The sequence below is a fragment of the Oryza brachyantha genome, chromosome 10 (genome assembly GCF_000231095.2).
Source record: "Oryza brachyantha chromosome 10, ObraRS2, whole genome shotgun sequence".
Classification (NCBI taxonomy): Eukaryota; Viridiplantae; Streptophyta; class Magnoliopsida; order Poales; family Poaceae; genus Oryza; species Oryza brachyantha.
In genome coordinates, this window is record NC_023172.2 from 6284554 (window position 1) to 6297904 (window position 13351).

A 13351-nucleotide genomic window follows, 5' to 3' on the forward strand; every position below is an offset into this window, starting at 1 on the left:
AAATACGGGTAAACACAAGGATAGACTAGGGTTAGAAGCACAAAAGCCGCAGTTGAGTAGAACAGAGATTTAAAGTTAAAGAATAAAGTATTTAAGTAAAACATTTAAATAAAGCCAGTTTACCCAAGTTATTAAAGGTTCACTAATCACAGTGAATCTGGGAGTTCGCCTATAACTGTGGGCACGACTTCAAAGAGATTATACTCTGATAAGAGGTGTACTACCGTAACCACAAGACACGACTCCACTGCACTTGAACGTGTGCCGACACACCACCACGACATACCGGATAGGAGACCGTGATAGGACCTGTCACATAACCCTCCCTATTTAATCGCACCGCACTTCAGGTTTCACCCCCTCCTTTACACCAAGTCGGGCAGTTCCCCTCTTGTGCCTTGGTGAATCCAGAAGCAGCATAGACCATCTTTACACCACGACTGTCATCCATACTCCATCACGTCCACCCTTGCCTTGGTACGTAAAATAGTTCGAAGCCATGCTTCAAATCCCACCTTACCCATTTCGGCATGTGGTTAGCACTAGATTACTTCCAGGGCATCCTGTGAACCGGTCCTTAATTGTCATGGGTGCGACTCTCAAAACCATGCATCCACGACCCACCATTATCAGTATTTTAGTTGGAATTAACCCTGACGGGTAATGAACCATTTAAACTAAATTGGTCTACACGTGATTATAGTTTCCCATGTGCTACTTGTTCTAAGAAGGGCTAAGCATGACCTAGACCTATACTACTTCAGTTACCTTAGGTGCAACAGGAATAAAGAATGGATAAACAATGCATAAAGTAAAGTACAGAAAAGAAAATAATGTAAGTAAATAATGCATGTTTGAATTAAATAAGCGGGAATTTTACAATAAATAGGATCAATGTGGTCAAAAGGATTGCCACTTTCCTTTCTCAGCTTCAGGAGGGATCTCCGCGACAATCTCAAAGTAAACCGTCGCTTCGGCGGGGTTCGAATCTAAGCGGCAAAGCATAAAAATAAATAAACAGACACAAACTCTATTGAAACAATAAAAGAAATTATTTGAATAGATTCTTGGCACTTTTATAGATTTAATGAAATTTGAATGGACTAAAACGAAAACTAGATGAATTAGTTATGAATTTTAGAAGTTTTCTGGGTTTTTAAACTAAACAAGAAAAATCATAAATTGATTTATTGCGCGAAAAGTGAGGCTTATGACGTCAGCCCGAGAGGAGAAAGGTGGCGCCGACAGGTGGACTCCACCTGTCAGTGAGAGGGGAAGCGGAGAAGGGGCTGACGGGTGGGACCCAAAGAGAGAGAGGGGAGGCCAGGTGGGGTGGCTGGCATGCGGGCCCGCCGGGGGGTGAGAGGGAGGGGAGTGGATTGGGTGATCGATGGGTGGGACCCGACGGTCAGGGAGGGAGAAACAGAGGGGGAGGAAGAGAGGCGCAGCCGGCGACGGTCGGCTCGGCCGGCGTAGCGGTGACGGCGGCGACCAACAGGCGACAGCGTCGGTGACGTCACCGGCGGGAGGCGGCGAGGGCGATGACGCCGGAGGTGACGACGCGGGAGGGCTTGGCGACAACGGCGACCGAGGGCCCAAGGCGACAGCAACAGGGGAAGACGACAACGGCGCCTGACGGCGGCAGAGAAGCAATCGAGGGAGTCGGCGGGGACACGTCGGCGGCGGCGAGGTGATGGGGATGGCGTCGAGAGGGGGCGGCGGTCGCGTCGGACGGCGCACACGCAGCGGCGGCGGCGATGGACGGCTTGGTGACGGTGGCCGAAAGAGAAATGGGGAAGGGAGGGGAGATGGGATGCTCACTGGCGGCGGGAAGACGACGGCGGTGTCGGCGAGCGGGAGGCACACGGGGTGACGGCCGACGGCGGGGGAAAATCAGCGATGGGAGTTGGGTGACCATCGGATCACGCACGTCGAGTCGGGGACCATCGGGCGGGAAGAGGAGGCGGCGGTGTTAGCGAAGTGGACGACATGCTACTGACCGGCGGAGAGGAGCAGGTAGTGCTCCGCCGCAGCAACCCGGCGAGCGAGGGCATCCGCCTCAGCGCGCTCGTGCTCCCAGGCGAGAGCAGTCGCGTGGACCCTCTTATGAGCCGCCAAGGCGTCAGCCTTTGCCGCGAGGAGGGCAGCCGCCGCCAGGGCGGTATCCGTGGAGGTAGAGATGGGGGGCGAGCCCGTGGCGTGGGGAGGACGGCATGCAGGCGGCGGAGCGAAGGTGAAGAAGTCCGGCGGCATGCCTAGGCCGGTGTAGGAAGCAGCCACGGCGGCGGTGGCCGGGGCTGGCGGTGGCGCAGCGCCCCTGGCGGCCGCTCCCGCGTTGGCGGCTCCCATGGCGGTGGTGGCGGCTGGGGCTGTTGGTGATGGTGCAGTGCCCGCGGCGGCAGCCCCCTAGCCCGTGGCTACAAGGGCGGCGAGGGCTGGTGGCGGCGGCGCGGCGGCCAGGGCAGCGGCGTAGGAGGAGGAAAAAGGGGAAAGTGGAGAGGAAGGAGGAGGGTGGCGGCCGGTGGCCAGCCATGGTGGCGGCGACGGCCTGAGGAGGGAGGTGGGGGGAGAGAGAGAAAAAAAACCCTAGCTTGATAGTTGGAATAATTAGAATTACCACTTCCAAACCCTATGAGGGTGGGATATACACGTACAAGGGCCACTAGATGGGCCTCACACATGGGCCACAGACATGGGCTACCTATACACCAATAGTTCGGTTCATGGAACTCGCAGTTTATTGCTGTACACAGCACTCCGAATTACGGCTGTCGATGTTTCATGTTGCTGAGTGGACTGAAGAGGTCCAAAGATCAGGAAGATCACCGTGTTGCTGGAGGCAGAGCTGGCAAACTCGAACACCACGGTTTCAAATTCATTCTCGATCTCAAAAGTTCCGAATTCGAATCCGGTGGTTTCGAGTTCGTCGCCTTGCAACTCTGGCTACGCGATGGAGGCAAGCAGGAGTTGTGCTCTCCCGTCATTAGGACTCAATCACCCATGGTGGTACTTGGGATGAACAAGACTGCCTGGAGAGCAGATTGGATTTGGCAAACCGAGCTAAAGTAGTAGATTTGATCACCCAAGATGAGATTACTGCCTCTGAAGTAAATTTTACATTTTTTAAGCACTGGTGGCAGATGAAATTTTAGGGAGTTTCTAACTCCTCCGCTGATTGCATTGTACCATTTTAAATAAACAGCTTAATAAGGCTTTCTTTAGGTTCCATAGTTTGATATTTGATGAGTTACAATTCACAACTCAGGGCCTAATTATTTCACTATTTTCGATTTATTCTTGTGGCATCATTTTACTTCTGTTGGATGTCTACTGCAGGTATTAAATATGTGGTCTGAATTTCTAGCAAGTGATATATTTGGATTGGTTCCTAGTAGGACTCTATATATCTACCTATTAGAAAGTCTTTCATTTTCCCATATATATACTCTTTATATGCTATACAGGAAGGGGTGATATCCTGCTTATTATTCCAAGCTTTTTTTATGATTCTTGAAAAGTGTCTTGAGTACCAAAATTTTTAATAACCTTAAGGTATATTTGTACCTATAGGTACTCAACTTTTATCCTGAAAAATATGATACCTCCATGTACTTTTTCAACGATGCTAAAGAAAAAGCTCTATTATTCCCATGTGATCATTGCCACTCGACCCATATGGATTTTTCAGTGAGAAATTCAGCATCTTCTTATTTGGATTTGGCATATTTTTCATATGAAAGCAGTTAAACTCACTATACATCTCACACACGGAATGATGGTTTCAGAAGCAGCCACATGAGCGGGGAAGCTTCCCAGTGACACGAATCCTGTCCGCCTTCTCCCTCACCTTCCTCTCCGCGCTCCCCCGCTTCTCCTCCGCCGTCAGCCTCGACGCCGCGGCCACCTTGTTGATCCTCGTCATCTCGTCGCTGTACTCCTCCAGTGCCTTCGCCCGCTTCCTCTCCGAATTATCGCCCTGCTGCAAATTTTAACCAAATTTAAGCTATATATATAGATAGATAGATAGATAAAAAGATCAGAACTTTGTTTTGTGGTTTGAATTGAACCTGTTTCTGCTCCATCTGGCGCTTGGCCTTGGCCTTCTTCTCGGCCTCCCACTCGGCGATGGTGTCCATTGTCATGCTGTATCTGGAGATCAATGGGCAACTCAATGTAACATGAACTGCAGCAATTTGATGAGAAAATTGAGTGTTGTTTTCTTGACAGGTTTACTTACTGCTTCTTGATTTTGGCCATTTTTTCCTTCTCCCACTTATCTGCCATGGCTTCTGCGTCGCTCAAATATGAACTCGTCGGCGCGGCAGCGAGAGGTGGCATTTGATTTGCCTTGTCTTGGTCAAGTTTCTTGCTCTCTTTCTTCTCTCGGGGAAATGAAGCCGTTGCCCTAACATCCGGTGCCACCCTTGGGATTGCCTGGTCTTGATCCAATTTCTTGCTCTCTTTCTTCTCTCGGGGAAATGAAGCTGTCGGCCTAAAATTCGGTGGCGCCGTCGGGATTGCCTCCTCTTGCTCAAATTTCATGCTCCCCTTCTTTTCTGGTAAAGGTTTGGCGAAGCTCGGAACCTTTCTTACGCTTGGGGCAGGGTCAAGCACCTTCCCTACCACATTTTGACCTGAATTTCCAACTTCTGGTATCTCCTTTACTGGTTTCACCGGCCTCCTCACCGACACATTAGCTGAAATTTTGCAGAAGTGTTTGTAGTACATAATATTATAGCTGGTTGCAGGTTGTGCTACAGTAAGGTAGTTTGCCCAAGTAAGTTGTTCTGGATCTTGTACCTTCTGTTTCGTCGCCGTCGTCATAGACGTTGGTTATGAGCTCCTTGCCACTAAACCGCCTCGAGGTTCTGCTTCCTTCAGCTAGCCTAGGCCTTTTCAAGATTCCATGTTTGTTGGGTGGTAGTTTCAGAGTTGGTGGAGTGGAAGGCTCGTTGCTCATGACAGGCATCTTTTGAGGTGGTAACTTCTCCCTGACAGGGGCCGCCTGTGACCCCTCTTTCTCCTCCTCTATTGCGGCAATAGCATAAGCTACCGCGGCTACTGTGGCTGCATATGAAGCATCGTATTCTTCTCCGTTGCTCATTGCCGCTGTAAATGTCAATTCAGTTAGCTGGTTCATTCAGCTCCGACAGAAAAGTGCATGTATTCTAGTATATTGACGTGTAAATCTTTTGCGTGTTCGAGAAAAAAGAAAAGTGCATGTATTTGATGGGGTAACTCTTCCAAAAATTCTACCTTGCTGAGGTGGCATTCTTACAGTCTGGCTACCACCTTGATCTTCCTGTCCTGTACCAGGAAATCGGACCCTGCCAAGAGTTGTCAGTTGAAAAGAAACAGACTATCGGCATTCATTAAAAGAAACTGACTATTGTGCGATTGCTAATAAACTTCTTGGGCTAGCTCATCTTTTCTACAGAAAAGACTCTGAAACATCTGAGAAAAACAATGGAAAATGATATTGCAATACAGAGGAATTAGTAATAACTTATGTTCTAACAATCAGAAAGCCAAAACGAACAGAACAGATGTATGAAGTTCAAGAGAGCCAAAGGCCCTTTCTTTCCTTACGTTCAATCTTATTCTGTGCTGGGCTTGTGGCTGTCAATGTACAAGATTAACTTGTAAGTTAAGCATTGCTCCATGAATTGCATGCAACTATATATAAAGATGGGTTTAGAGAGAGATGGAGAGGGGAGGCAGAGGGTGCAAGAAAGCTGTCGCATGTCTTGGAGGCAATCAATTAGCAAGGGAAGGAAAGAGGGATCACTTCGCCCTATCGAAGTCTTTGAGAATCCAAGCCTTTTGCTTGCAGTGTGGTTGCTACCAACCTGAATTTTCTGCCCACATGACCCTCTGAACTTAGCTTTGGCTTGCCATTCAGACTACATTGTCCATTACCATCACCTTACCTTATACATGATAATATAATAATCAAGGTAATATCTGTCGGCAACCTGGTATCTAGCTTTCTGCGTTAGAATTGTTCATGCTTAGTCTTGAACAACAGAGATTCTCCGTGTTTTCTTGAAGTAATTTATGTGAGTTGTGACAGATGTAGAATTTATCAACCATCACACAAATTTATGCTGTAGATTATATATTCTAGCGAAATATGTATATGTATCTATCATCTATGTGACATCGATTTATCATGTTCAATTCACACTGGACTCATGCTCTACGCTCACTTGGATATATATACATGGCACTGCATTAATAACATGCCCTTTATTTAATTCAGAATTTGTGTAGCACAATGTGAAATCGGTATTTCACACCTCTTTCCCGAAAACTATTATCTATTCACTTTTCTTGGCGTCTTTTGATTTCAAAATGTCAGTTGAAAGATCTGGACAGATAATTAGTTAACATACAAGTATTTTTAGTACATAAAATTAGTACTCCCTCCTATTTTTTTATAGGACGACGTCATATATTTAAACATGGAGAGAGTAATATTATATTCATTCATACTTCAAGTAATTTCACTCAATCTTAGTATCTCCGTGTCTCCGTCCTATGTAGACAGAGGTAGTAGTTTCTATGTACATTAGAAATATGTTGTATAAAAAAATACTAGTTAAGGTTTAATTCTAAGGACTTTCTAGAATTAGAATACACATTGTAAAAGTAAACAGAGATAATTGATCCTTGACGATTGTTTTGCCAGCTCTACAGACGCTTTTGCCCCTGGATGGGCAACAAAACAGTACCGGCTCGTGCAAGCTAGCACCGGCGACGGCGAGGCTAGCGCCGACATCAATGGCAGATCTTGCCAACGAGGTTTGAGGGGTCTGAACACCGACATCAGTGGCGGATCTTGTCAACGAGGTTTGAAGGGTCTAAACAAGTTAGATAAAGTTTCGGTCCCTATTATGATTTTTACCATAAAATTTTAAAGAGGTCTTTATGTAGGCTCCAATGTTTTTAACGGAGATAGCGGGAGGCTCAAGCCCCTGCCGCCCCCATGCTAGATCTGCTCCTGATCGGCGTCGTGTATGGACCTCACTGGCGATGGCAACCTGCCGATAGCCCCACCGGTGGCACCTCACCAGCGCATCTTGGATGTTCTCCTAGGTTTCCTAAGTTTGCGATGGACTAGCTCCGTTTTATAATAATTGCAGTCCTATAGTTTAAATTTAAACTACTAAGCTATAGTTGTTTTGGTTATTATGGAACATAGATAATAATTTATTTGCAATGAGCACCATCTGGGCTGTAGGAGTAAACTTTTTTTTTTGAGAACCTGTAGGAGTAAACTTGATTAGAACGAATGCAGGTTATACCAGATGAAACGAGGACAGCAAATTGTTACGTTTGGGCTTTCTTGATGCAATGATGCGTCGAGATAATCAGGATCAAGCTCTCGCATTTCCCTTACTTCTCATGTCTGCGTCCCGGAAGATAGTTCCGTCCTTCGGATATAGCCGTTAAGGAGGACCATCCATCAAGAGTTGTTAACTGCCATCCATCAGGAGTTAGTTCATCCTGCAAAAAATAAAATGGTTATAATAAGAGAAAAAGGGAAAATAATTTAGTTTCAAATCAACTATGGGGTTGGAGCATCGAAAGAAAAACACCACATATCTAAGAACCAAATTAGTCTGTTTTTTCTGTTGTTATGACTCAGGGTAAATTACAACATGACAACAACCACATTTCGACAAGGTAAAACTGAGCTGCTACTTGAAAAGTTGAAAGCGTGCGGTAGTCAAGTCTCAGTAACAAGCATAACAAATGAAAAGGGAGTTCATCTGAAACAAACCAGTTAAAAGGCTGAAATACTGAGTCTCTAGGACTTGACATGAATTCATCACACGGAGTGCACGAGCTGCTCAGTCATTACCATCATCTATGATACAATCAGGTCACGACAATCCTTCCCAGGATACTAAACAGACAGAGAAGAAAGATGCAGTCAATCCCTGAGCATAGATTACACACATCTCCCCACTTTTCAAAATGTTACACATAATACGGTGCAAATAAGCAATTAGTGGGGGAGATCATGCCATTATGCTTCATGCATATGGCACAAACTACTGCAAGACCAGGCTAAACTATCAAGTCCATAGAGCTACCAGCTTCTGAACACACACATAAATGCTAACTAAATACACAGGCAGCTATGCCCAGTTCCTTCAGTTCATCTCTCACGAAGTCGGATTGTAACGAAGGTGCTGCTCATAGTAGCTAATTAGCTGCAAAAAGACATGAGAGAATTGTGGTGTTAGATATTTCCCATTTCAAGTGATAGGACAAGACAATGAGATGTACCAGCAAGGGGTTATTTGCTTTCAATTCTTTGTCGTCCACAGTGACTTCCTGACCATCGGACCTGTTGAAACCCTTGGTTAGAAAAAAATGCCCAAACATACTAAACAAACAATATATATACCAACATAAAAAAATCCAGAGAATATTTTATTTGTGGATAGACCAGAGGATTCTTTTTATCACATATCTTGATGAGCGAAAACATAAAGCACTTAATTTATAGCCAAACAATAGCTGGTCACTGGATATAATCATTTTCCTTTGTCACCAATTACCAGAAAGTTAAACTTGCCTGAGATTTTGAAATTTTTGGCCTGCAGACTACAAATGGACATTAGAGAAATTACCTGAGTGCTTTGAATGTTATTGAAACTTGCTGCACATCATTGTTCACGGCCGCTGCAAACCGCACAGGTTTGATGATCTTAGTGATATGAATTCGGTTAGGACAGCCCTCTGTCTTATTCTTATCACCAGTTTCTCCTTCGGTGGAACCAACATCCTCTGCCACCACTAATGCTCCACATTTTCCCTGTCCTTGTGTTGGTTTATTCTGCTCAAACCTCCTCACATTTCCAGATTTACGTTTCTTGGCACCAGTTACCTGGCCCTGAGATGGAGGTACTTTTATTAAGGTTTCAGAATTTGATGAACCATTCAGAAGGTGTTGCTCATTTTGTTGGTCTGTCAACCTAACTGAGAGTGGGAGCTCCTTACATGGTGTCCTTGAAATCCCACTGGAACTACCCTCTTGTACAATTTTCTGTGCAAGCTGGTGTTTCACCATACTCCCCGATGCATCAAGCCCTACAACTGTCTTACTACTAGAATTAGTTGCTCTCCTACTGCTTGTCCGACAGGGTAGTTGCTTCGGTTCTTGCGCAGGAGCTCGAGTGTGGGACTTAGCATCCAAGCGAGGGCGTCCCCGTTTACCATGAGATGGGTTTGGACCTGTTACTGCAGTAGTTGTTATCTTCCGCTTACGCTTCCGACCGGCCCTTGGAGACTGTAACCTGAATTGCATTCAACCACAAGGACAAATCAAACTTATTTACTTATCTACTGAAAATGTGAATAGAGCTGCAGATAAAAGTGTTTCCAATACATACCGCATCTCGAAAGCATCAATAATGTCGGAGCAGGCACTCAGATTTTCCAGAGGCTCCCATGTGTTAGCACTTTCTGGCCACCCACGCCTAGCAAATCAATTCAAATTGTTAGGAACACAAGAATTATCACCAAATCCAAACACAGAAAGTTTCCAAATACAGGAAGTTTCCAATTAAGCTAAAAGCATCTAAACTGCAATGACAAGCTAGTAAATAAAAATAATATACGAGACAATAAAATACAATAGATGAGCTACTGGACAAACAAAACATGGAAGCTGCCTTCAATATTTAAGGTGGTGTTTGGTTCATCAATTTTAGGGTGTGATCAGATTACACATTACAGTACCATGTAATCTCATAGATGTTATTGGGCAGGGTGCGCTGTACTAGGATCCCCTGTAAACAGATCACAGCTCAACACAGAACACATTACGCCCCAAGTTGACTGGAACTAAATCCCATACCGCTGCTTCTTCTCAATGCAATCTCTAGTTGGTCTTCATGCCTCTGTGTGACACTATCTTCCTCATCTCCAGTGAGGTGTGCGTGCAGTGTTGTCACCTAGGGTGAGAAAATATGACAGTGGCAGTGTGAAATGTGCACTTGAGAGAATGCACAAAAAGGAAGTATCAGATTCTTGATCCCGCTGTCAAATAGACAATGGAAAGGTGGGCACTGGACCTAGATCGATTTCAGTCACTACTGCCTCTGAATATGGAAGCCTACAAGCTCATATAAGTGGATAGCACTTGTGCCATTGTCTAATGTGAAAGTGGTAATATCAGTGCTCCACAGCCATTCTCTGCCTTGGCCATGCACACTTGCTACCGGCAAACACCACCATGCTATTACCACATCAATAAGTTAAAAGCTGACCCTGCTACTCAGCCTAGAGCCTTAAGCATTATACAAAGTTGTGTTACATGAGAAATTGAGAATCAGTCACCCAAGATGATATCTGGCAGTGCCTGCCCTACACAGATACACAAAACACTGAAAGCAGCTGGAGTTTTTACCCACGCGGTAATCACAATGGCACAATCGATCATGAATATTTGCTTTTAGGTATTAGTCCCTTTCAGTTCAGATAAGATTTCTTTGTTCACAGCTAGCATGAGTTTTGTCAGGAGATTGTTAAGCCAGATTACTACAAAAGGAACAATGACAAGATTAATTACTTTAGGAAGGAAAAAAATTGTTTCTCCAGTCAGCCTGATCTTGTCATTCACAACAGCTCCCAGGGCTGCCAGCCACAAGCAGCACAATGCTTGTATTGCTTTCCCACAACCCTGTTTTTACAGTTTAGGCTCTCAATTTCGCTGGGTGCTATTACAGGAATCACTTGTGACAGTGTGGGGCATTAAAAGGAAAGGGATGGAGTTTCTTATTTTAATACAGTAGGGGAGGCCAATGCTACAGGACATTAGCTCAGCAGTAGAGCATGCTCCTGACAATTGCATGTATGTGTCTTGGCTGTGGGATGAAAATAGATTGGATATATCGAATCCAATGTGCCTCCAAATCTGATCGGACAAGGATATGGTCAGAGTTTTTTTTTCCCTATAACTGGCTGATAAGGATTCAGACTATAGTTGTTAGAAATAGATACAGATATGCCATTCCAAAAATCCAGCAGATACGGTAACTAATATTTTTTAGAGGCCTAACAGGGATATCTAATTAGATAATTTGATATGCTTGGGTGCTGGGCCAAATTCCCAAGGCCTCAAAGCGCATCTAATCTACTTTCTGCTGCTTGGCTGCTGGGAATGGGATAGTGTGAGACTATCTGCAGCTCCTACATGATGCTTTGTAGCACAGTTGCACTACTAGCTGATGCTCTTGTTGTGCTGCTTGGGCTGCTATTTGCTTCTCAATTGGTGCATTGCTAGCCACTAATGTTGTGCTGTTTCTTTGTCATATATCGCTATGTTATGCACTTACAACCGGCTTTGATCTATTTCCGACCTAACTCTGTTCAGTATCCATGCCATTTACAAGACCCAAAATAATCCATTCAATGTCAGAATGCATAGATCGTCGGCACCAAATCTAAATCCAACAAAAAAATGGTTTAAGATTTAAGACACAGTACAACTATTATCGATAGTGAAGGCTCTCAAGTCCCAATCACATGGTTAGCTCAATGCCTCAATGTGATCATAAGCACCTGGACCAAAACATGTGGATCATCCAAGGCACATTAGCAAACCAAACACTACCAAATCCAAAAGCTACTGATGTTAGTTCTAGAACCGCGCAGGGATTACGAGAATCAGGAATCCCAATCCAAGAATCCAGCATTACACCCTCACATTGTCCAATGCAGGAACCGCGCAGGGATTATCAGAATTGAAAAAAAAAACCTAATCCAAGAATCCCAGCATGACGCCTTCAGCTTCTACAGTGCGAGTAACACAGCGCAGGGTTCACGCGAAACGAAAGGGCGTGAGAGAGCAAGCAATCTCACCATTTGACGAGGTACTGGAGCTTGCCCTTGCGGAGTCGGCGGCGGCGGATGTCCTCGATCTCGTAGAACCCCTCCGCCAACTTCGGCGGGGAGCCATCCACCACGGGCGCCGCCGCCGCGGCCTCTACCGCCACCAGCGCCGAATCCTCCTCCTCCGCCGCCGCCGCCTGCTCGCTCTCCTCCTCTCCCCCCTCCGCCTCCTCCCACTCCTCGTCCTCCTCTTCCCCCTCCTCACCTTCCTCTCCCTCCCCCTGCTCCTCCTCCTCCTCCTCCTCCTCCTCCACCTGCTCCTCCAGCTCCCCCTCCTCGTCCACCTCCATCGGCGCCGCACCTTGCTCCTCCTCCTCCTCCTCCTCCTCCTCCCCTTCCGGGTGATTCTTCCCCCGCGCCATTGGCTGCTCACTTTCTCCGATCCGATGGATGGATGGATCTTTCTTGTGCTTGGCTTTGGTTTCTTTTGGCCCCCGTTTGGTTTGGTGGAGCGGCCGCGGAACGGAACGGAACGGGGCGCGGCCGCCCACACAGAAACTTCTCTTTTTATTCCCGTTTTGCCCTCCGGATTGATTCGGCTAATCCTGTTTCTTAACAAAAATGGACGAGGGCTTTCTTGGTCTTTGCTACCTGCGCCCTGGGTTTGGTGCTGCCATTTTGGATTGGGTTTACTGTACGCCAGTAGTTCGGTTCAGTACAGTGTTTTAGGCTGAGTTTGAGAGGGAGGGAGAGAAGAGGAAGGACAAACTCAATACGAGGTGGGTTATTAATTAACTAAATGATTAGCTAAGATTTAACTATTTTAATTTTGAAAATTTTGATTAATATTATTTTTGAAAGTAACTGTTTTATAGGAATTTTTTTAAGCAATGTTCCTTTAATTTTGATAAGCGTGCACTATGGCCGGTGAAGGCTTCCTTTGGTCAATCTTAATGGGAGTTTCATGAACAATAAATATCGTGTAGAGATTTTTGATGATGCGGCAAAGTATTAATGAAAAAAGAGATGAAATGAGTTTCATGGAGATGAAACCTTCTATGTACGTTACCTAGACAGTTTGTGTTTTACATGTAACCTAGAAAACAATAATAGATGAAACTATGTATTGAGATAAAGGTGTTTTATCCTAGTTTTAAACATTTTAGATAACATGTCACTCTAGATAATCGTGCCTATAAAACTTACATAGAGAATGGACTTAGTAGTCATTACATTACCATTTTACATTAAATAGTGTAATTAACATGTAACATCCTATTTAGGGTTAATCAATTCCACTCCTCGCTACTCCCTCCGTCTCAAAACAAATCAACTTTTCGGTTTTTAGATACAATGTTTAACTCTTCGTCTTATTAAAAAAATTACGATTAATAATTTTATTTTCATTAGATGATAAAACATGAATAGTACTTTATGTGTGACTAATTTTTTTAAAATTTCTTGAAAATTTTTCAAATAAGATAGATAGTCAAATGCTCGA

At 45.0% G+C, this 13351-nt stretch overlaps 2 protein-coding genes across 4 annotated transcripts; both read right to left on the minus strand.

The window, feature by feature from the left end:
• Positions 1–3634: 3634 nt before the first annotated feature.
• On the minus strand, positions 3635–7514 carry LOC102714405 (ubiquitin carboxyl-terminal hydrolase 8-like). Of its 3 annotated transcripts, none has more exons than XM_015841734.1 (6): positions 7337–7514; positions 5257–5327; positions 4801–5109; positions 4238–4697; positions 4068–4149; positions 3635–3979 (listed from the first exon to the last, which is right to left on the minus strand). In XM_015841734.1, exons 2-6 carry the CDS (start codon positions 5270–5272, stop codon positions 3782–3784), a joined length of 1065 nt encoding a protein of 354 aa, XP_015697220.1. In that variant the 5' UTR covers positions 5273–5327; positions 7337–7514; the 3' UTR covers positions 3635–3781. The 3 variants fall into 3 exon arrangements, with proteins under 3 accessions (XP_015697220.1, XP_006661687.2, XP_015697219.1); XM_006661624.2 differs by lacking the exon at positions 7337–7514 and adding an exon at positions 5590–5640 and having other exon boundaries at positions 3635–3976; XM_015841733.1 differs by lacking the exon at positions 7337–7514 and adding an exon at positions 5590–5640.
• A 275-nt stretch (positions 7515–7789) lies between these two features.
• On the minus strand, positions 7790–12418 carry LOC102714676 (probable chromo domain-containing protein LHP1). Its single transcript, XM_006661625.3, has 5 exons — positions 11881–12418; positions 9408–9494; positions 8646–9311; positions 8299–8359; positions 7790–8222 (listed from the first exon to the last, which is right to left on the minus strand). Exons 1-5 carry the CDS (start codon positions 12270–12272, stop codon positions 8175–8177), a joined length of 1254 nt encoding a protein of 417 aa, XP_006661688.1. The 5' UTR covers positions 12273–12418; the 3' UTR covers positions 7790–8174.
• Between the last annotated feature and the right edge of the window lie 933 nt (positions 12419–13351).

Excerpts from the sequence above, each read along its gene's own strand:
- LOC102714405 (XM_015841734.1), bottom strand. Across the intron at positions 4,698-4,800 it reads CGACGGCGACGAAACAGAAG|CTAATGTGTCGGTGAGGAGG; the intron begins GTACAAGATCCA and ends GCAAAATTTCAG. Across the intron at positions 4,150-4,237 it reads ATGGCCAAAATCAAGAAGCA|ATACAGCATGACAATGGACA; the intron begins GTAAGTAAACCT and ends ATTGATCTCCAG.
- LOC102714676 (XM_006661625.3), bottom strand. The coding sequence starts at position 12,272 with ATGGCGCGGGGGAAGAATCACCCGGAAGGGGAGGAGGAGGAGGAGGAG. Across the intron at positions 9,495-11,880 it reads CTCCAGTACCTCGTCAAATG|GCGTGGGTGGCCAGAAAGTG; the intron begins GTGAGATTGCTT and ends TTGATTTGCTAG. Across the intron at positions 9,312-9,407 it reads ATTGATGCTTTCGAGATGCG|GTTACAGTCTCCAAGGGCCG; the intron begins GTATGTATTGGA and ends AATGCAATTCAG.